The sequence below is a fragment of the Xiphophorus maculatus genome, chromosome 5, assembly GCF_002775205.1.
Source record: "Xiphophorus maculatus strain JP 163 A chromosome 5, X_maculatus-5.0-male, whole genome shotgun sequence".
Classification (NCBI taxonomy): Eukaryota; Metazoa; Chordata; class Actinopteri; order Cyprinodontiformes; family Poeciliidae; genus Xiphophorus; species Xiphophorus maculatus.
In genome coordinates this window covers 4,780,387-4,802,063 of record NC_036447.1, presented here as the reverse complement: position 1 = coordinate 4,802,063, position 21,677 = coordinate 4,780,387, and the positions used below count along the sequence as shown (strand labels likewise).

At 37.6% G+C, this 21,677-nt stretch overlaps 1 protein-coding gene across 1 annotated transcript; it reads right to left on the bottom strand.

Annotated features, from left to right (window-relative positions):
* Nucleotides 1–3,327: 3,327 nt before the first annotated feature.
* On the bottom strand, nucleotides 3,328–20,450 carry LOC102216951 (perforin-1-like). The gene is made up of 11 exons (XM_023334454.1): nucleotides 20,421–20,450; nucleotides 10,204–10,288; nucleotides 8,469–8,744; nucleotides 8,312–8,391; nucleotides 7,811–7,856; nucleotides 7,407–7,552; nucleotides 7,183–7,321; nucleotides 7,014–7,094; nucleotides 4,980–5,476; nucleotides 4,803–4,896; nucleotides 3,328–3,693 (listed from the first exon to the last, which is right to left on the bottom strand). Exons 3-11 carry the CDS (start codon nucleotides 8,727–8,729, stop codon nucleotides 3,481–3,483), a joined length of 1,557 nt encoding a protein of 518 aa, XP_023190222.1. The 5' UTR covers nucleotides 8,730–8,744; nucleotides 10,204–10,288; nucleotides 20,421–20,450; the 3' UTR covers nucleotides 3,328–3,480.
* Nucleotides 20,451–21,677: the final 1,227 nt, after the last annotated feature.

Genomic DNA, 21,677 nt, shown 5'->3' with positions numbered 1-21,677 from the left:
CTGGAATTCCTCTTGGTGCACCTCTAAGATTCAGATATATTTCTTCATTTAACCCACAATCCCCCAGGCTTCTATAAAGCCCTGTTTTATTGTCATGCATTCCTACTAAATCTTTAACTCCTTCATACACTAGGGTTACTGGTACTTTCATAGCAACCAGAGCACAAAGGCCCACCCATTTCAGGAGTAAGGTATTCATTAAAATGTCATCACCACACATCCTGTCATAATGGGAGCTATTCACTTGACACTTGACCACAAGCAGAACACATACAAGAGACCATGAAATCAAATGAATAAAGTTTGTTTTGAACAGAACAATGAGTGTAGTATGTGATTCTTGTCCCGGAGATACTGGATCAGGATCGTCTGAGTTCTGAAGGTAGGGGAGATGAGAGGTAAGAAGGCAATTTGAAATGAGACTGAGAAGGCGACTGAATGAAGCTTACTAAGTGAAGTGAGGTTTATCCACCAGGGTGAGAGGTTGGGTCACCGGAGTTTGGGTTGCTTGTGGGGGAAAGAGATGTCTGGTCTGGGTTCAGACGATTGGAGGAGTTACAGAGGTTTCCGAAGGTTGCATATGTTAGTTTCCAGCTCAAGACCATGGAATCTGATTTTGTAGCCACTGGTCCTCATCCCAGCCACTTCACACTCAGCTGCAAACTGCTCTAGTGAAAGCTATAGATCACGACCTGATAAAGTCAATGGGACCACATCATTTAATAGACCTTGTCAGGTAGGCTTAAGAGTGTGACCCCTGTCAGGTTTAATCACCCAGAACATTGAAATACACAGGAAAAGACAAGAGAGTTAGTTTCTTTTTACTCACGAGGAGAATGGACAGAGACGTACTCAATTACAATCTCGACCCGCTCTGAAAATACGTCCTGCCGAGCCCTCTCTTTTTATTGAAACAGGGTATGCCCTAATCACAATGCACGTTGCATCTCTAAGGGAGGAAACAAAAAATATGCTGCTGCAATGTGATTCACGATTTCATAAGATAAACTAGAGCATTTACTAAGGACAGTATGACTGTATAAGGCTAATCAGCACCATTACGCTATAAACTATCTTATTATAAACATGAAGAATAAACATGAATGTGTAGCCGTCTGATTAGAACAAGCTGGCGCCGGCTGTCTCTGCATCCTTCAGCACGGCCTCCTTCAACATACTCAGAAACATAGTTAAAGTAATTCAACATTCATGATGCATGAACAAAAGAAGCAAATGTTTGATAACATAATTGTATATACAATTTCTCTAACAACCCCTCTGCAATTGGAGCACACCATCTGGCCCCCCTTTTTAAATAGGAAGAACATCACTCCAGTCTGCCAATCCAGGGGAACCTCCCCCGATGTCCATGCAATATTGCAGAGTTACAGTATGTCACCCAACACAACCCTACAACATCCAGACCCTTAAGGAACTCGGGGTAAATCTCTTCCACTCCAGGGCCCTTCCATCAAATAGCTCTATAATTACCCAGGAGATCTCATTCCCAGAGATCTGAGAGCTCGACCCAGAATTCCCAGTCTCCAATCGTGTTAGTGGGATTGAGGAAGTCTTCAATCTATTCTGCCCACTGGCCCACAACATCCTGAGTCAAGGTCAGCAGCACACAATCCCCACTATAAACATTGTTGGTACTGTACTGCTTTTCCCTCCTGAGACACCGGATGGTGGACCAGAATTGCCTTGAAGCTGTACCGAAGTCTTTCTTCATGTTCTCTCCAAACTTCTCCCATGCCTGAATTCTTGCCTCAGCAACCACCCGAGCCGCATGCAGTTTACCCATCAACTGTTTCTGGGGTCTCTCATGCCAAAAAGGCCCCTGCAGGAGTCCTTCTTCAGCCTTGCAGCGTCCCTCACCAAAGTTGTCCACCAAATGGGTCCGAGGGTTGCCACCGAGACAGGCACTGACAACCTTGCGGGTACAGCTCCGAAAAGCAGCCTCGACAATGGAGGCGCAGAACAAGGTCCACTCATACTCAATGTCCCTTATCTCCTCTGGAATGTGTTCAAAACCCTCCAGGAGATGGGAGTTAAAGCATCATCTCACAAGAGACTCTGCCAGACATTCCCAGCAGAACCTCACAATATATTTGGGCCTGCCAGGTCTGAACTACAGGCCTGTTCAGACCTGGCATATGATACTGTATGATAAAATCTGATAAAATCATATTTTACTGGGTAAAATATGATAGGAACAAATAAATTTGATCCAACCAAATTTATTGGATCAAATAAATTTGATTTAAAAAGGAAAAAACAATTCCTTTTTAACTGATAAGTAGGAAATCTGACTAAAGAAATTTGTATGTAGCAAATGGCATCTGATTGATGTTTTAAGTTTTGTAAAAGTTGCCCTGGATTTTTGAGCGCATCATTACGAACACATACAAAATTGTTCCCCAAACAAACTAAATGATGCCATTTGATTGGCCTTGAAATGGCTCCTATAGCTCATCCAAATCCCTTTTTTCTACTCTGCTAAAATGCTGCATCTGATGAAACATAGAGCATATTTGTCATCATTAATGGAGGTGTTTGAAATATAGTAAATTGGCAGATTTAAAAAGGAGAAATTTGCCAAACTCGGAGGAGCACTTTGTCCGTCTCTAGGAAGAAATTATATTATTTATATGAACAGTTTAGCAACTGGACCCTCGTCCCCCTGGTCCGCAGGAAATTTGCGAAGACTTCACCGGTCTGCGGTACTAAAAAGGTTGGGGACCACTGTTCTAAAGGAAAACTGTGAAATTGTGGTGCCTGGACCTTTTATGTAATAAATAAGAATAACAAAAAAACATTGAACATTGTGGCTCATGAGATGTCTTTGCTGTTTTCAAACATGACTAGATGATGGGAGATTATTTCAATTAATAAATTTCATCAGCGCCTCTTGATTTTAACCATTAAACCCCAAGGAAACAATAATCAGGTTGAAAAATATGTCCCCTTGTTCTCCGCTTTGCTGAAAACAGAAGGTCTGACCATACTTTTTTAGCATACCTACATCTCTGCTGTTTCTAACAAACCAAATCTTGAGAAAATCATGTAAAAATGTTTATTTTAGTTGGACATAAAGCTATAAACAGTTTATGGTTAGTGAACTACATAGCTCACCAAACTTGCTATTTTATAGTAACATAAATAAGTCATAATTCATAATTACTTCTCTACAACTAATTATACAAGATCTGTTGACAATATATGAAGTCACCAATGTGTAGCAATTTAAAACATTTTATTGTCATTAAAGGGAACACAGTTTCTGGTTGCATATATTAAAGCATAGTTATTTCTTGTGATTAAATGTTACACAGAATCTTGAATATTTTTTATTGTACATTTAACTGGGTCTTTAACAAAATTAAACGATTAATGATTTTGAGTTTTTACCAGATTTAGTGAGTTAATATTACGTGATGAAATGAAAAGCTTTAATTTCCAAAGATCACCAAGCTCCTGTCAGTCAGGAGATGGTTTATAACGCTCGCACCGGTCTCCAGTCAGATATGGGTCACAGGTCAGCGTGTATGTGAACTCAAGGCGCCCTCTCTTTATTGAGCACTTGATATGATGAGTGCCCGGGGTCGGGTTCCGCCTGCAGTCTCCGAGAAACTGGTCATAGAACAAGTCCTTATCCCAAACTTCAACCCTCAGAACGTTGTTTGTGTCCACCTTCATGAGAAAATTGGAATGGAGAATCTTTCAGATGCATATTTTCCAGTTCAAAGTCAACTTTTTAACGTGATATAGAAAATAAAACACATCTCAAAAGTTGATAAATGCAGTGTAATCTTAGTTGAAACACAACAGCACAAGATATGAAATACATCAGCTGGGCTGTGTCTGTTTACACAATATATGTGTAAAGTGGTTTCTGTTCAAATATTTTCAGATTCTTTTATGTTTTTACTTTTATTTGTACTTGACCATAAACACCGTGAAATATGTATTGTCTAATCAAGTAAAACCAAATTCTTTTTCATGCAAGTGCTGACTCGGCATCCCAAAACATAAAGAATCTATATGTGACTGTACACAGTGCCACCTACTGGACTTGGAACTAAGAATAGAGTTGATTGTCCATTCCCCAAGTTTCCCTACACCATATGCTGTTTGTCTGCATTACATATCATGTTTACTTTGATTTGTCTTATTTGATTTGATTTATTTATTTCAAACAGGTTTTTAAAAACAAGAAAATAAGCAATCAGTAGGATTGGAGTACTTTGACATTAAAAGTACGTTTTGGACATTTGTTGTTTGGATAGCCAAATGTTTATGTTAAAAGCAATAAAAGAGAGTTATCACTTCCTGACTCAACAACAGGTAAGCAGAGCAGTGAGTGTGGGAGCCGCATGTCCACAGACATCCAGGTTGGTTGTGAGAACCGAAACAAGAACGAGTCAGGCCTAAAGGGAGGAGCTCTTTTCTTGTTATTGTGGCTGCTGTCTCATGCAAACAAGTTGAAGGACACATTAGTTCATGAACATTAATTTATTTGCAATTTAAACTACAACTTATTTCTGATAGTAAATGATATTTGACCCAATATGAAATGTTTGGTAACAAATAGTTTTGGTGGCACCAATGAATGGATCAGCTTTCTTTCAAAACTGATGCATAAAAACTCAATTCTCCTCACTTCTGCTAATTGAGTTTTTATTTTCGCCAAGATAAATGCTGGTATTAACATTATAAATTCTTCTGCATCAGCAGAGTAAATGGATGAGTTTCTCTGTTGAGATTTTTTAAGTAGACCTGTGATGATAACGTTTACTGACCTTGCCAAAATCAAAATTCTCGTTGAACTTCGGATTGTTGGATTTGACCATGTGGGTGCTCTGTTTTGTGGAACCGTACCATATGTGAACAAAACTGTGAACAAAGGAAGAACTATATAAATGGTGTGCTTATCAGGTATCATTAGGTCATAGTATTCTACCTTTGCATCAACCCACCACTCAGTTCTCCCAGCAATATCTCCACTGATGTTGTAGCCTTGAATAATGGTCACTGATAGAGTTCCCTTTAAGGCTTGCTGAGGGCAGCAGTTAGAGGACAAATTAGGAGTGGTGGTCTCACAGTGTGGTTCTTGGGGTGATTTCTTCACAGCATTGTTCATCAAATACTGCTCAATAGCAGTTTTCATCCCTGCCTTTTGAAGCTGGCCTGGCACAAGCTGATAGAGCGGTCGAAGGGAGAACGAAACAACATCTGGCGTATTTTTCAGGCTCAGTAGCCATTTTGTGTAGCTTATGGAATCATTTTTGGAAATTGTAAACTCCCCCAACCAACCATCTCCTCCAGACACCTCTGTGTAGTGTTGGTGGAGACCAGTGCTGAAATTAGTGGAGGAGTCCTGGTTTTGTAGGACATTTTTGCAAGACTTAAGAGCACTAGTGAGTTGCGTCTTTCCCAAGCCAACAGCAACACCCATAGATAAACAGGAGTGGACCTGGGGGAAAGAACAGCAAAGAGATTTGTTTTTTTAAAGTTGCACTACTCCAGACATTTCCTTAAAGAGACAGACACAAACAGAGAAGAATACAAAAAAGAAGAAGAAAACAAAAAAATAACTCTTAAACATACTTAAAATAGATTATTGGAAGTGATCAACTTCATTTGGTAATAATATAAGTGCAGCCTAAGAAACACCACTGTAATTTAATATGTGACTGTACACAGTGCCACCTACTGGACAACTGGTATAAGTTCACAAAAACAATACGTAAACACACGTGACCCGAATCAAGAATGTTATATTTTGAGACGTGGCACACTGTTTCCTCCTCATGACACACTTACAATTAAAAATATTTGATTTGATTGATTTGATTTATTTATTTGAAATAGGTTTTTAAACAAAAAACACGCAATCAGTAAGACAGAAAACTTGTGCATACACAACCAAGAACAAAACAATGAGTTTACCACTACTTTTCTGTTTGAAAAGGAGTAGGGAGAAGTCATGAACACTTATTTAATTCATTGCCTCAATTTAAACAAACCTATTACTTACCAACTCAATAACTATCTAAAATTGTCATTAAACCATGTAATATTCATGTGCCTATACAATATACAATATAGCAGAATATATAATGCACAATATACTGTGCTAATGCGTCAACAAATAAATTGTATTGCATAGACAAAATGGTTACAAACTAACTCATAGCAAGACAAAAAAAACTACGGATCCACAATAATAATAATTTGCTCTAATTTATGGTAAAATACCATTAAGTCCACATCAGGACAGGTCGGCCAACCTTGTCCAATGTCCTGTATCAGTGACTGGCTCTCCAGTAACTTTCTGGTTCTAAACACCAGTAAGACAGTAAGACTATGATTACGACTATGATTACACTAAGTAACAAAAAAATATTGATTGGAAGTTGTCTATGTTTTTTTTTAACTGAATTGGGACTATTTTGCACCTTTGAATCCAAAAATGACAATGAAAAAAAATGTTCTAACAGAGTGTATTATTTAAATGATACAAACTTGGATTTCTGTAAACTGAGTAATAAACACTGATGAGGGTAAGTACATGTAAATTAAAAATTAAGTCTTCATTGTGCAAAACTCGGGGCATGAACTTCTGTTTCTTTGAATGCCTCGTGTGTTCTGCAGCAGGGATATCTCTCTTCAGAGTCCAACAGTAATCTGCCATCACGACTGCATCCCTTAATATGTACGTAGCTTAGTTCAGAAAGTTGTGATTTTTGGATTCAGTACATCAAAATTACCCTAAAACAACTGAATAACCACAGACAATTTTTTGGCTGTTGACCAATGATTGCTCCCAGGTACTTCCATCAAAAATCATCCAGACAATTGTATCTTTCTGCCCACTAGACATCAAAGTTAAAAATCAAAATCAAAGTTAAAAAATATAGGTGTCACATATGACTCATCAGTAGGCGTTAGAATCATGGAAGTATAATACATGGTTGTGTAAAAATCGGTTGTGTTGTGCATTTTGTTACCTCACTTGAGCTTAACCCATTCAGGGAGGACAAACAGCTTCGTGAAGATGTCAGTCGTTTTAGTTGCCCTCCAAGAATAACCTGAAACAGGTTTTAAGTTCTTTAAAATGCTTCCCTGTAGAAAAATGTCTATAACTAATTCATATTGTGTGTGTGCAAAAGTTCTCACCAGTCTGAAGTAGTGTGTGCCAAAGGTGTTTATGAGATCTCCATACTCATCTGCAGTGGATGAGTTGTAGTGACTTGGCAGATTTTCTGACTGCCTTTTGAAATCTATGCTTAAGTTAGGTGTGCTTGATACACGAAAACTAAACACCAACACAAAATTAGATAAATATTTTTATAACCATGACCGGTCAGAACTTAATGAAAAAAGTCAAATTTCCATCCTACCGATAATGGCTGCAGGTGATGCTGTGTGTGCTGAAAGTGTAGCGGTCCTCTTTGCTCCTTTGTGAAGCGAACTTGTAGGCGTTGGAGCGGGTGCCTCCCACATCTGACTTGCCAGACTCCAGAACATTTTGAACATCCAAGCCAAACTGATGAAATACAGACAAAACATGTAGTTTATAAGGTGTTAAATAAGAAGCCATATTTTTTATCACTATGCTAATCACTTACTTCAGTTCTAACTGAATGCAAAGTAAAAAAGATAATACAATTCTTGGAATAGCACATTTTAACTGAATTGAAATGGTGAAAGAAAGAAAATCAACCAGCAAGGTTTCTATCAGGGTTGTGTTATAAGGGCTCCATTGAAAATATTCTGAAATGTTCAGCTTTGAGTTGTTTCTTACCGACCAATCATTGGTGTCGTGGGATGTGTAAGCCTGAATCAGAGAGCTGTTGGACATTTTAAAGGATGTAATCATTATTAAACATCTATACAGTTCATTTTTCATATTTTTAATAAGGTAGTTAAGCTTTATAGCTTAGTGAAATTGTTGATTCGACTATTGTTATTTTAATACCATAGACTTATTAGGTAGGTATTCATAAACTACAGTTATATTCAGTAAATTTGAATGTGCTTCCATATGTGGCTCGATTTTCAGATTAAAAGTACTTTTTTTAAAATAACAACCTCTAAGCAGGTATTAAACACACTTTTCATTAAACCAGTATAAATGCACACCATATTTTTCATATTTTGATTCCACTTCCACTATGTGTTGGTCTGCCACATAAAGATCCAATAAATATACTCTGTTGATTGGAACATGTAAAAAAAAATCTCGTCTTTGTTAGTTTAATTATGTGATTCAATGTTTACAGTGTTCACAATGAGGTTTAAATACCTGGCAGAGGTGTGATGACTGCTGGAGATTTCAGCAGTGCATCGATTGATGGCACGCCAGTCCACAACAGAAGATGGAAGCTTAAAGTGGAGAAAAGTCGCATTATTGTTAATCTCTAGTCAGATGTACAGCTGTTTATTTATGCATTTTTAGTTACTTTTTGGTAGGCATGGTTTTGAAGAGGGTTGGAGCAGAGAGTACAGCTGTCAGCGGAGCTCAGATAAGTCTTCACATCAATCACATAAGCTCCTTTTCTTTGCAGTCTGACTATATCATAACCTTCCCCCACCAGGTTGTAGCCTGGTACAAATGGAGCAGCATCACACTCGCTTTGGGTCCCGATCCGACAGGACAGAACAGAGGAGTGAACAAGGAGGACGCTTAGGAGAAGAAGAGCTGAAGTTGAATCGGGCAGCATAGCTGTAGTCAAAAGCTAAAAGATAGAGAGAAAAGAAATGAAATTGTTTTTTACATAGTGCATGACATTTTCCTTATTTCTATGACTTATTTATATAACATCGTATAAGAAAGTTATATGCTAACATGCAAAAATAAAAGATAACTGAACAGAGATAAGCCATTAAGACCATTACTAATTCCATTCAATTCATATCATAGCCCTGTGCTAGCAGCATATCCTGAATTTATTCTAATTTATGCTATACATAAGATCCTTAAAATGAATGGCACTATAAGCAGATATGACATTTGAATAAGTGTTTCAGTAATCTAATATCAGGCTTTTGAGATGGAGCGTATTTGTTCATGGGAGCAGCAGTTAATGATGGTGAAACATTAGTAAACAGTTCTAGATAACACAAAATGTTATAGCCAGCAGATATTTGTGAAGAAAACAATGAAGTTCATTCATTAATCTGATTTTATTCCCATTTTATTATTCTATATATTTATTTTATCTTGTCAGTAGTTAGGTTACATGCCAGAAAATAAATAAAGAAATTATTCACAGAATAATTCAGCTGTGAAGTTGGGCTATTTAGTAAATAAATTCTGAGACTCAATTAGAAATAAGCATATCAGTGATCATTCCATATTGTGTGAAGAGTTTCTTCATTCCCTCATGAGAGACTGAGCTTGGCTTTACTAATTAATAATAAATTATGGATTACAATTTGTAAGAATTACATAAGCCAAATGTCAAAGCGAGTTCTGATTCCCAACAATTTTGATGTCCTCTTGAGAAGTGGCTACAACATTTTTGGTTTCAACAATTCTGATTCCCAGCAATGAACAAAACACAAATTCAGCTTTATATATCTACAAATCTTTGATTTCAACAAACAGCCACACAGCTCCACCACATTACTGTAAGTGAAATTATAAATTCTAGGGGTGCACTGATTTATCTGTCGATTTCCCTAAGTCTGGGGAAATTTTTTTACATATTTTTACATGTGAAGCCGATCTTATCCACCGATTTTATCTATCTCTGCAAAGGTATTTAAATCAGCTGCTTTCTTCTTCTGCTCTGCTGCAGAGGACCGGCCCACCAGATCATGCCTAAATGTTTGTACTTAACAATACTCACCTCACTGTTGGCAACTCATCAACTTTCTTGCTATATTTAGCAAGATTTCAGACAAAAAATTGATATCTGCCAAAATGGAAATCGGCAAGATTTTTAATATTTTAAGATGCTAATCTTAAAATCTGCATCTTTCTGTAATTTAGTCAGGATTCATCAAAGCCCGTCAACCTATAACCTATAATCAGTGCACCCCTAATAAATTCACAAGAAAATGATCTTCTATAAAATAAATTTTATAACTAAATCAACACACAATATTTTTAATTGCTGTAGTGTATTCTAAACAAAGATACTCTTTTTTCCAGTTAATTTTATTTTCCTTTTGGATATTAAAAAATCTTACCTGTCCAAGGCAGACTGAAAAGAAGTTGAAACAAGCAATGTCTAAGTTCGCTGAGCTGAGAACTGTGGTTTATAAAGCAGCAGCCCTGGAGAGATAAAGATTCATACAGAACATCATGTAAAGGTCTATTGAATGTAGTTACTTTGTTTCTTGTAACTGCCGCGAAAGTTTGAGGTTTTTATTTTCGCAGTGTTCTGTACAAAGTATCTACTCTAACAGAACAAACAGTTCTACCGGCACCTTTTGGTCCGGTAGAACAAACTGTTCTACATCTAGAACAGTTCTACCGGACCTCCAATGAAGGAAAAGTTTAACAGCAAGGAAGAAAAACTCATAAAAAGCCACTTAAATTTAGCTTCAGTCAATAAAGGAACAAGGTAACAGTGAAAGAAATTTATTGAAGTATTTCAATTCTTTCATTGTGTTGAACTCATAAAACAGACAGAGTCCTTCAGTTTCAGCAACTAGATTTCCCCACTCGGTGTGTAGTTTTCTTGGAATTGTAATCTCTGGAACAGTCGGACATTGGAGCACAGAAAAACCATTACATAGTTTCTACTTCCAGTTACAACTTTACAGCTGACACTACTTCCGGTCACGTAGCACACAGCTCTAATTCTGTAAAACATCTATGTTCGAACAAAAATAACTAGGCATAATGTTTTAAACAATAACATGAATAAGACAAATTATACACATTAAATAAATGGATAAAAGAGTGTTTTAGCCATAACATTAAAAAATAGTAATAATTTAAATAAAATACTTATAGGATGCAACACCATCTGCCACAAAAAAATGTTGCCTAACAACATTTTAAGATTGTTGGCAATACAGAACAAAGATATCCACAAAAACTAGGAAAAAAACTGTCAATATAAACATAAATCTGTTCTCACAACTGACAGCATAAAATTTCACAAATCTCCATGGATTATTATTCTTATTAGATTAGACTGTAATATTAACTAGCCTGTTAAACTAACAAAATGAGTATGAACATGAACTGATTTAGTTTTTTAAGTGATGCCATAATAAGGATATATGGATGAGGATTGCCTGGAAGAGTTAGGGTTGTTTTCTGAGTGTATATACTCTGGTGGATCAGATCTTGAGGACTTTAAAGGTCAGGTGAAACAACTGGTCATAAGTGTAGATTCTCATGGGCTGCCTCCTCCTTCCTGGGTGTTCTCCAGATGCTCCTTCATCTCTTTGACCATCATTAGATTTAGCAGCATCTGAACCAACCTCATCTTCTTGAGAATGTATCTCCTCTTCTCCTTCCTCCAAGACCTCGTTTGGCTCAGTTAGATCTTTAGGTCCAACTCAGCCTCTGATTTTAGAGTTTAAGGGTGAAGGTGGTGCAGGTCTTGCTGCAGTCCATACATAGTAGTCTTTCTCATTGGACCTTTCCGTATCAGCAGGTTTGACATCTTGGTCAGTTGTGTGGTTTTTTGTTCTTCTTACTTTGATTTTTTAAATTTTTTTATTTTTTTCCGGGATTTGAACCGCTGATGTTGGGCTCTTCCACCAGGTAAGGACATGGTAATAGCAGGTTGTGATGTAACACTTGGTCCCTTCCTGTTCCATGCAATGGTTTTACAACAAACACTGGGCTGTTTGGCCAGTTCTGGGCTTTGACAACATAGATTATGTCCTCCCAGTTACTATGAAGCTTTCCAGGTCCTCCTCTTGGTGTTAGGTTTCTCACCACCTGAACTCAGGGTGGAACGCCAAGTGCGACGATTATTGTTTTTCTGTCCTCTTTTTGCACTTTTATTAATGTTTTCCATTGCAATTCTTTCAATTTCTCAGCATAGCCAGAATGTGATTAGTTTAGGTCGACGGGCAGCATTCACGACCAAAAAGAAGGAGAAAATGAGAAAATCCAGTTGCTTCATTAACAGTAGAATTTTAAGCATGAACCACTTTGTTTAAATGTTCCTTCCATCTTGATTTTTGTGTCTCCTCACAACATTTCAATAAGAGTTTTTTTAATCATTCTCAGAGATTGCTTGAGGATTTTAAGGTGAGGTGTGAGATGAGCGGATGCTACAGAAACTTTGGAGCTTATTGAAGAGACTGTTTTCAAATTTCTTTCAGAATACATTGATTGTGGTGTATTCTGGATGGGAATCCAAATTATGTTTTAAAGTCATCAAAGAGTTTCCTGGCTGCGGTTTTCCCAGATTTATCTTTGGTTGCATATGCCTGTGCATATTTAGTGACGTGATCCACTATGATAAGTATGTATTCTTCACCTCCCTTACATTTCTCCAAGTGAAGGAAGTCGATTGAGATCATCTCAAATGGTGCAGTTGTTGTGATAGTCTGGTTGGGTGTTCTAATCACTCTGTTGGGTTTCAACTTTTTTAAACATCGGAACACTTCGGTAATGTGGTCCTCAAATTCCAGCCACATTTTAGGCCAGTAAAAATGTTGTCTGGCCAGCGCAACCAGTCTATCTGCACCTAAGTGCCCCATGTGAGGCCAGAAGGGAGAGGGGAGAGGATTCTTTTAAAAAGTTATGTATAAAGTGCACCAGAACACAAACTAAATTCTACACAATCTTTTATTAACAATTTCCTTAAAACATTTCTATTCAGGCCTACAACTCGGTCCCTGAGAAGAAAAAGGAAAGGTGTGAGGACAATTTCAATTATTACAAAAATAAAAGCAGAAAGCCTGAAACAGAGAACCCATTAACTTTGGATTCAGATAAAATAAATTAAAATCTAAATAGCAGGTAGCTTACCCAGGAGCACGAAGGGAGCGGAGCTGCAGGTGAGAACCAGGCAGACAAACTTGTGAAGAAGTGTCCATAAAAACGCATATAGTTCAGAGTAATTGAGTATTGGAATATGTTACGGCCAGTGGCCTTTTTTTCTGTTTCTTGTTTTTCAGTGGCTAATCAGATTGACTCCACCTGGAAGTGGGTGCTGCCCTGCTTGTCCTGTGTCACATCCTGAGGCCTACTGTGATTGGGTCATCAATTGCCGGCTCCACCAATCACTGTTGAGGCCTCCCTTTTAAGAACCAAGGACATCCTGGGAGAAGGCGTGGCTGTTTCTTTGTTTAGACAGCTTGCCACTTTGTTAGGGGTTTGACTGCTGTAAACTTGTTTTGATAGCTCTGATAACCTTTGTTAGCTCTGACAACCTTTGTTAGCTTGGATAGCTTGTGTCACTCACTTTGTCCCTGTGTGGGATCTTTGATCCTCTGTTAGAGATTTGTAGTTTGTTTTGTGTACCCTGTTCTGAAAGTCTATTTTTGTTTGGTTAAGTTCTTTGATTTACAACTGATTGTTTTGGCGTTTGTTTTGTTTAGTACCCTTTTGTTAGTCAGTACATTTTGACTACTTTTACCCCCTTTATTTTTGTTGAACCCAAACAATAAACCTCTAAACTGTTAAACCTTACCACCTAGGTTTCTTTAATGTTACTTCCCTTTCCCCTGGCCGAGCCGGGCCGTAACAGAATATAATAAACCAAAGTCTTCGTAGGAATAATATTGTATAGCCGTATGACACTTGTATTCATTCACGCACTCTCTCACACATTCATACTCATACTCACAGACGTGTTCTTATATGTATTAACTAAGTGTAATCCACTTACACTTAGTTAACACTTTAAAAGTGTAAGCATGGGTACTTAAGTGATCATAATATTACACTTTTATGATCAATATATGTAATAGTGCATATCAATGGTGTCCAAGGCTCTGTTCCAATTCCCTTGAACTCATTAACCCATTAAACAAATCCATAATGTTGTTTTTTTAAACATTTAAAAAAATGTTGCCTAACAACATTTTAAGATTGTTGGCAATACAGAACAAAGATATCCACAAAAACTAGGAAAAAAACTGTCAATATAAACATAAATCTGTTCTCACAACTGACAGCATAAAATTTCACAAATCTCCATGGATTATTATTCTTATTAGATTAGACTGTAATATTAACTAGCCTGTTAAACTAACAAAATGAGTATGAACATGAACTGATTTAGTTTTTTAAGTGATGCCGTAATAAGGATATATGGATGAGGATTGCCTGGAAGAGTTAGGGTTGTTTTCTGAGTGTATATACTCTGGTGGATCAGATCTTGAGGACTTTAAAGGTCAGGTGAAACAACTGGTCATAAGTGTAGATTCTCATGGGCTGCCTCCTCCTTCCTGGGTGTTCTCCAGATGCTCCTTCATCTCTTTGACCATCATTAGATTTAGCAGCATCTGAACCAACCTCATCTTCTTGAGAATGTATCTCCTCTTCTCCTTCCTCCAAGACCTCGTTTGGCTCAGTTAGATCTTTAGGTCCAACTCAGCCTCTGATTTTAGAGTTTAAGGGTGAAGGTGGTGCAGGTCTTGCTGCAGTCCATACATAGTAGTCTTTCTCATTGGACCTTTCCGTATCAGCAGGTTTGACATCTTGGTCAGTTGTGTGGTTTTTTGTTCTTCTTACTTTGATTTTTTAATTTTTTTTATTTTTTTTCCGGGATTTGAACCGCTGATGTTGGGCTCTTCCACCAGGTAAGGACATGGTAATAGCAGGTTGTGATGTAACACTTGGTCCCTTCCTGTTCCATGCAATGGTTTTACAACAAACACTGGGCTGTTTGGCCAGTTCTGGGCTTTGACAACATAGATTATGTCCTCCCAGTTACTATGAAGCTTTCCAGGTCCTCCTCTTGGTGTTAGGTTTCTCACCACCTGAACTCAGGGTGGAACGCCAAGTGCGACGATTATTGTTTTTCTGTCCTCTTTTTGCACTTTTATTAATGTTTTCCATTGCAATTCTTTCAATTTCTCAGCATAGCCAGAATGTGATTAGTTTAGGTCGACGGGCAGCATTCACGACCAAAAAGAAGGAGAAAATGAGAAAATCCAGTTGCTTCATTAACAGTAGAATTTTAAGCATGAACCACTTTGTTTAAATGTTCCTTCCATCTTGATTTTTGTGTCTCCTCACAACATTTCAATAAGAGTTTTTTTAATCATTCTCAGAGATTGCTTGAGGATTTTAAGGTGAGGTGTGAGATGAGCGGATGCTACAGAAACTTTGGAGCTTATTGAAGAGACTGTTTTCAAATTTCTTTCAGAATACATTGATTGTGGTGTATTCTGGATGGGAATCCAAATTATGTTTTAAAGTCATCAAAGAGTTTCCTGGCTGCGGTTTTCCCAGATTTATCTTTGGTTGCATATGCCTGTGCATATTTAGTGACGTGATCCACTATGATAAGTATGTATTCTTCACCTCCCTTACATTTCTCCAAGTGAAGGAAGTCGATTGAGATCATCTCAAATGGTGCAGTTGTTGTGATAGTCTGGTTGGGTGTTCTAATCACTCTGTTGGGTTTCAACTTTTTTAAACATCGGAACACTTCGGTAATGTGGTCCTCAAATTCCAGCCACATTTTAGGCCAGTAAAAATGTTGTCTGGCCAGCGCAACCAGTCTATCTGCACCTAAGTGCCCCATGTGAGGCCAGAAGGGAGAGGGGAGAGGATTCTTTTAAAAAGTTATGTATAAAGTGCACCAGAACACAAACTAAATTCTACACAATCTTTTATTAACAATTTCCCTAAAACATTTGTATTCAGGCCTACAACTCGGACCCTGAGAAGAAAAAGGAAAGGTGTGAGGACAATTTCAATTATTACAAAAATAAAAGCAGAAAGGCTGAAACAGAGAACCCATTAACTTTGGATTCAGATAAAATAAATTAAAATCTAAATAGCAGGTAGCTTACCCAGGAGCACGAAGGGAGCGGAGCTGCAGGTGAGAACCAGGCAGACAAACTTGTGAAGAAGTGTCCATAAAAACGCATATAGTTCAGAGTAATTGAGTATTGGAATATGTTACGGCCAGTGGCCTTTTTTTCTGTTTCTTGTTTTTCAGTGGCTAATCAGATTGACTCCACCTGGAAGTGGGTGCTGCCCTGCTTGTCCTGTGTCACATCCTGAGGCCTACTGTGATTGGGTCATCAATTGCCGGCTCCACCAATCACTGTTGAGGCCTCCCTTTTAAGAACCAAGGACATCCTGGGAGAAGGCGCGGCTGTTTCTTTGTTTAGACAGCTTGCCACTTTGTTAGGGGTTTGACTGCTGTAAACTTGTTTTGATAGCTCTGATAACCTTTGTTAGCTCTGACAACCTTTGTTAGCTTGGATAGCTTGTGTCACTCACTTTGTCCCTGTGTGCGATCTTTGATCCTCTGTTAGAGATTTGTAGTTTGTTTTGTGTACCCTGTTCTGAAAGTCTATTTTTGTTTGGTTAAGTTCTTTGATTTACAACTGATTGTTTTGGGGTTTTGTTTTGTTTAGTACCCTTTTGTTAGTCACTACATTTTGACTATTGTTAACTTTTACCCCCTTTATTTTTGTTGAACCCAAACAATAAACCTCTAAACTGTTAAACCTTACCACCTAGGTTTCTTTAATGTTACTTCCCTTTCCCCTGGCCGAGCCGGGTCGTAACAGAATATAATAAACCAAAGTCTTCGTAGGAATAATATTGTATAGCCGTATGACACTTGTATTCATTCACGCACTCTCTCACACATTCATACTCATACTCACAGACGTGTTCTTATATGTATTAACTAAGTGTAATCCACTTACACTTAGTTAACACTTTAAAAGTGTAAGCATGGGTACTTAAGTGATCATAATATTACACTTTTATGATCAATATATGTAATAGTGCATATCAATGGTGTCCAAGGCTCTGTTCCAATTCCCTTGAACTCATTAACCCATTAAACAAATCCATAAGTGAGTTAGTCCGGGCATCAAGAATGTCCTCGAGTCTTTTCCATCCTTCAAAAAAATTCCTGGTTTCACTCATCCAGGTGGCCACATGTGCTATTCCTTCTGATGTCCACTGTCCTTGGTTATCCATCTGTATATAGACCTCAAGATCCATCTTCTCATGACAGGGAACACATAACACACACGAAGAATAACAATTAGTATTACTACTAGAGTTAACCATATTTTGACTGCTAAAGCTCCCCATTCACGTTAACTTTCCTCCAGGCTTTCCATAACCAAGTGTACTGTCCTGCATTCTCTTTTATTTCCGCTTTCAGTTTACTAAACCTGGTCATTACTGCTTTAATAACTGTGTCTTTGGTGCAGTATGCATAGGAATGTATGTGCAGCATTGATTTGTGAACATATGGCAAACTCCTCCCATGTTAGCCAAAATCCAATTAATGCTCATCTGTTTTATCTTGCCATTCTCATTTCATGGAGATCCTTCAACAGTAAAGTTTATCATTCCGATGGTTACAATAAACATAGTTAATCCATTCAACATTTTTGTTAATTGTAACCCAACGTAAGATGGATTCAAATCCTGCAATAATTTTGTGTTGTGCTTTAAATTCATCTGGAATTCCTCTTGGTGCACCTCTAAGATTCAGATATATTCCTTCATTTAACCCATAATCCCCCTGGCTTCTACAAAGCCCATTCCTACTAAATCTTTAACTACTTCATACACTAGGGTTACTGGTACTTTCATAGCGACCAGAGCACAAAGACCCACCCATTTTAGGAGTAAGGTATTCATTAAAATGTCATCACCACACATCCTGTCAAAATGGGAGCTATTCACTTGACCACATGCAGAACACATACAGGAGACCATGAAATCAGATGAATAAAGTTTGTTTTGAACAGAACAATGAGTGTAGTATGTGATTCTTGTCCCGGAGATACTGGATCAGGATCGTCTGAGTTCTGAAGGTAGGGGAGATGAGAGGTAAGAAGGCAGTTTGAAATTAGACTGAAAAGGTGACTGAATGAAGCTTACTAAGTGATTTGAGGTTTATCTGCCGGGGGAGAGGTTGGGTCACTGGAGTTTAGGTTGCTTGTGGAGAAAACAGACGTCAGGTCCAGGTTAAGATGATTGAAAGTCTTGCAGAATTTTCTGAAGGTTGCACGTGTAAGTAACGTTGAAGGGCAGGCAGGTAATCAACCAGACTGTTGACAGAGCAGCAGATCTTCGCTAGTCATGGATGAATAAACCAGATGAATCTTCTCAAAGAGGTCTTAGATAGTGGAACTGAAAAATTCCGGCAACACTGTGGGCATCTTCCAAGGCGTCAAGAGGGGAAACCCACGAGGAAGTCAGAGAAAAATTCAGGTTGAAAGAACAGGAAAATACTTGGAGGTAAACCTCAGAGGGGCTCAGAATACCATAATAGGCTAACAGTCAGGTGCTGGAGAACTGGCTCCTCTTATGCTTGAGTTGATGAAGCCAACTACTTGCAGGTGCGCAGGAATCACCCTCCATCAGACAGCAACCTCTGGGCTCCTCCTGGTGGAAGAACAGCAGAACAACTCCCCTCAAGGCCAAAACTCCAGTTTCCAACACATCCAATAGCTGCCATTGGATATGTCTGGTCATCTACAAAAATAGTGGAATGTATAAGTTATCTAAAATCAGTGATGGGTTCGGCAACACCGATGCGTCAAGCCCATAGACAAAACCCCGTGTCGGTGCGTGTATTGCTTTCAGCAAGTCATGTGACCGATACAGGAACTGTTTTGAAATGACCCTGGTGAACCAAACTGTGTTTATAAGGAAGCGAATCTGTCAACGGGATGCATTTGCCAAGAGATTTCTTGATCTTTTATGGTACAGCGTCAACTGTGGAGCAGCCTCAAGGTAAACAAAAGGTTTCGTAGTTTGGGACCATTTTGATCTTAAATAAGCTATTGGTTATCACTTCGTTGTTGTTTCATCCGGTTCTTTTCCGTTTCTACTTGATCTATCTGAATCCAAATTCAGCTGAAATTGACTCTTAGACTACTTTCATATTATGTTCTGCAGGTTAAGTGTTGCATATGTTTGACAGAACTGTCTTATTTAAATAAATCCACCTCCTCAATGCTGAGGCATTATAGGGCCAGGCATCAGAATGAAGTACCAGATAAGATAAACTCAAGTATTCTACAAATTACTCAGTTGCTTTTTATAAATTATTCTATATAAATGTATCATTTACATCATTTTTTTCTACAGCAGGAGAAGTTGTGTCAAAAAAGCGTAACAGACTAAATTTCAAAATTTTGGAAAAGCTTATTTTTTTGAATGAAAATTTGTGAAATCCCTCCCTCCCCCCAGTCCACAAGCATCCTCATTCCAAACACGTTCGCTTAAATTTTCACTTTATGGTACATGTTAACATTATTTATTGACTGTATCTAAGCATATCAAATATATTTTGAATTTAACTGAATATATGACATAATACAATATATAATATACAATAAAATACAATAACTTAAATCTTATTGTATAGACTAGAAAAACAAAATTTCTGAAGAAATTTAGCCGGGGCCTGCCAAGGCGCGCCCGTCTGGTTTGTGCCCGGCGTCGTCACGCTACAAATTGGCATCGACGCTAAAGGATGCTGCAATGTAATCAAGTTCAGATTTCTTTAGCCGAAATCTCTTTGCTTCCTTGTCTTTCGTTAGGCGATGAAATACGTTCATGTTTGGTTCGGTTCAGTTCTACTGTAGTGGGCAGACTGTACCGCAGCTGCTGCGCTACAGATATTTCTCCGCTGATTTTCAGTAAAACTCTACAACGGAGAACCTGGAGGTTCTGGTTCGGATGAACAAAATAAACCCAGATATTTTATGTTTTATTATTTGAAATTATTGATAGGCCAAGCATAATGAAAAAAAACTCAGATCATGAAGTTATTTTATGTAATTCAAACAAAAATTATAATTTACATCATACCAAGCTAATATTATGTAGTTCTGCTGTTTTTCACTGTCGGCACAAGATGGCAGCTGAGAGTATCTGTATCCGAAGCAACTGATTCAGTGAAGTAGCTTAATATGCTAGTTCCGGTTATTTGTGGCAATTTCTGCAAGTCACAATAGCTCTAGGTTGAGGTAAAACAAAATTGCCTTATTTCAGCTGATCAGATTGATGTTAACAGAGATTTTGTAGCCTAACTGGTTTCACGAAAGCCAGTTAGCAAAGTGCTAACATGTGAACAAATTGTGGTTCCATCAAGCTAGCAGCTACGCTATCAGAGCCACAACAAAATATCCCACAGCAGTCAAACTTTTAAAATCGATCACATTTCTTAAAGAACACATTACATTTAACAACTGTAAGCAGTTCTAATAATATAGTAATGAAATTAAATAGTATATTTTATGGACATAACACAAACACTTCTTACCTTAACCAAACAGTCGGAAGCAGAAAGCTCTTCTTCTTCTTTTTGTTTTTAATGGCGGTTGGCAAGCAACTTAATGGTGTGCATTACCGCCACCTACTGGTATGGAGTGTGGATCAGGGCGCAACTTAAAAAAAAAAACACTAAATCCTTTCTATCAGTTTAGTTTTCTTAAGAAATTTTATGAAATAACATAAATATTCATGGGGCGTGCTGTGGTGGCGCAGGGGGTTAGCACGCCCCACGTTTCAGTTAACCGCTCCCCAATCTAAAGTCTTACATATAATCCTGTTACCTTCAAACATGTAATAACCGCTTTATTTATTTTGTGTTTAATTAATATCTTATTAAGTTTAAATGTCTCTATATCATATTTCCTAATTTATTGTACTTGCTTTATATTTTCCACAATTAATTATTACATGTTCTACTGTTTCCATATCCATACCACACTCACATCTACCTGTTGGATGTTTACCAATCAAATTTAAAGTTTTGTTTAATCCAGTATATCCAAGGCACAATCTTTTTTTTTTCATACTTGCTCTTTTCGCTTTTCAGACTTACAATACTTCATTTGAGCCAGCTGGCCACAGTATCATAAATGCTACACTATGCTGCAGCTTGATGGGTAAATGTGATTGCATATGTCAAATGTCAACTAACATTAAGATGAATATTCATTAGCATGTCCTTATTAATTTAACTGAATGTACATGGGGAACAATAGAGTTTGTGTTTGTTCTCGGACCTGTAACAAGTACACTATTTAATATTTTTATGTTTCAAAACTTTTCAAATGTTTATCATCTTTCTAACCAGCACCTTCTTCACTTTTGTTTTTGCGTTTTTCAGTGGGTTACCCCAACCATGTTTCCATGGTTCATACAGTGCAATGCTTAACCTCATGGATGCTGTTCTTCCGTGGACAATAGACTGCTATTCGGACAGTCAAAAAGGAATCAAATATGTTTACAGATCTATCCCTGTTTTCTTAAATGAAATGTTATATAAATGTCATGTTACTTTTAAACTTGTGTACACACATTTTTGAAAATATGTTAATGTAATATAATTTTGAACGACATAAAACCCATCATCTGCCAATAAAATTGTGTTTAAAACCAGTGAAGAAACTTTTAATTTATGATGTAGACCTATCAGACCAAAAATGTAAATGAATCAACATTGATTCCTAACACTTATTCAATCTAAAATCAACACAAATGTGCATGTGGATCCACATTCAGATGATGGTTG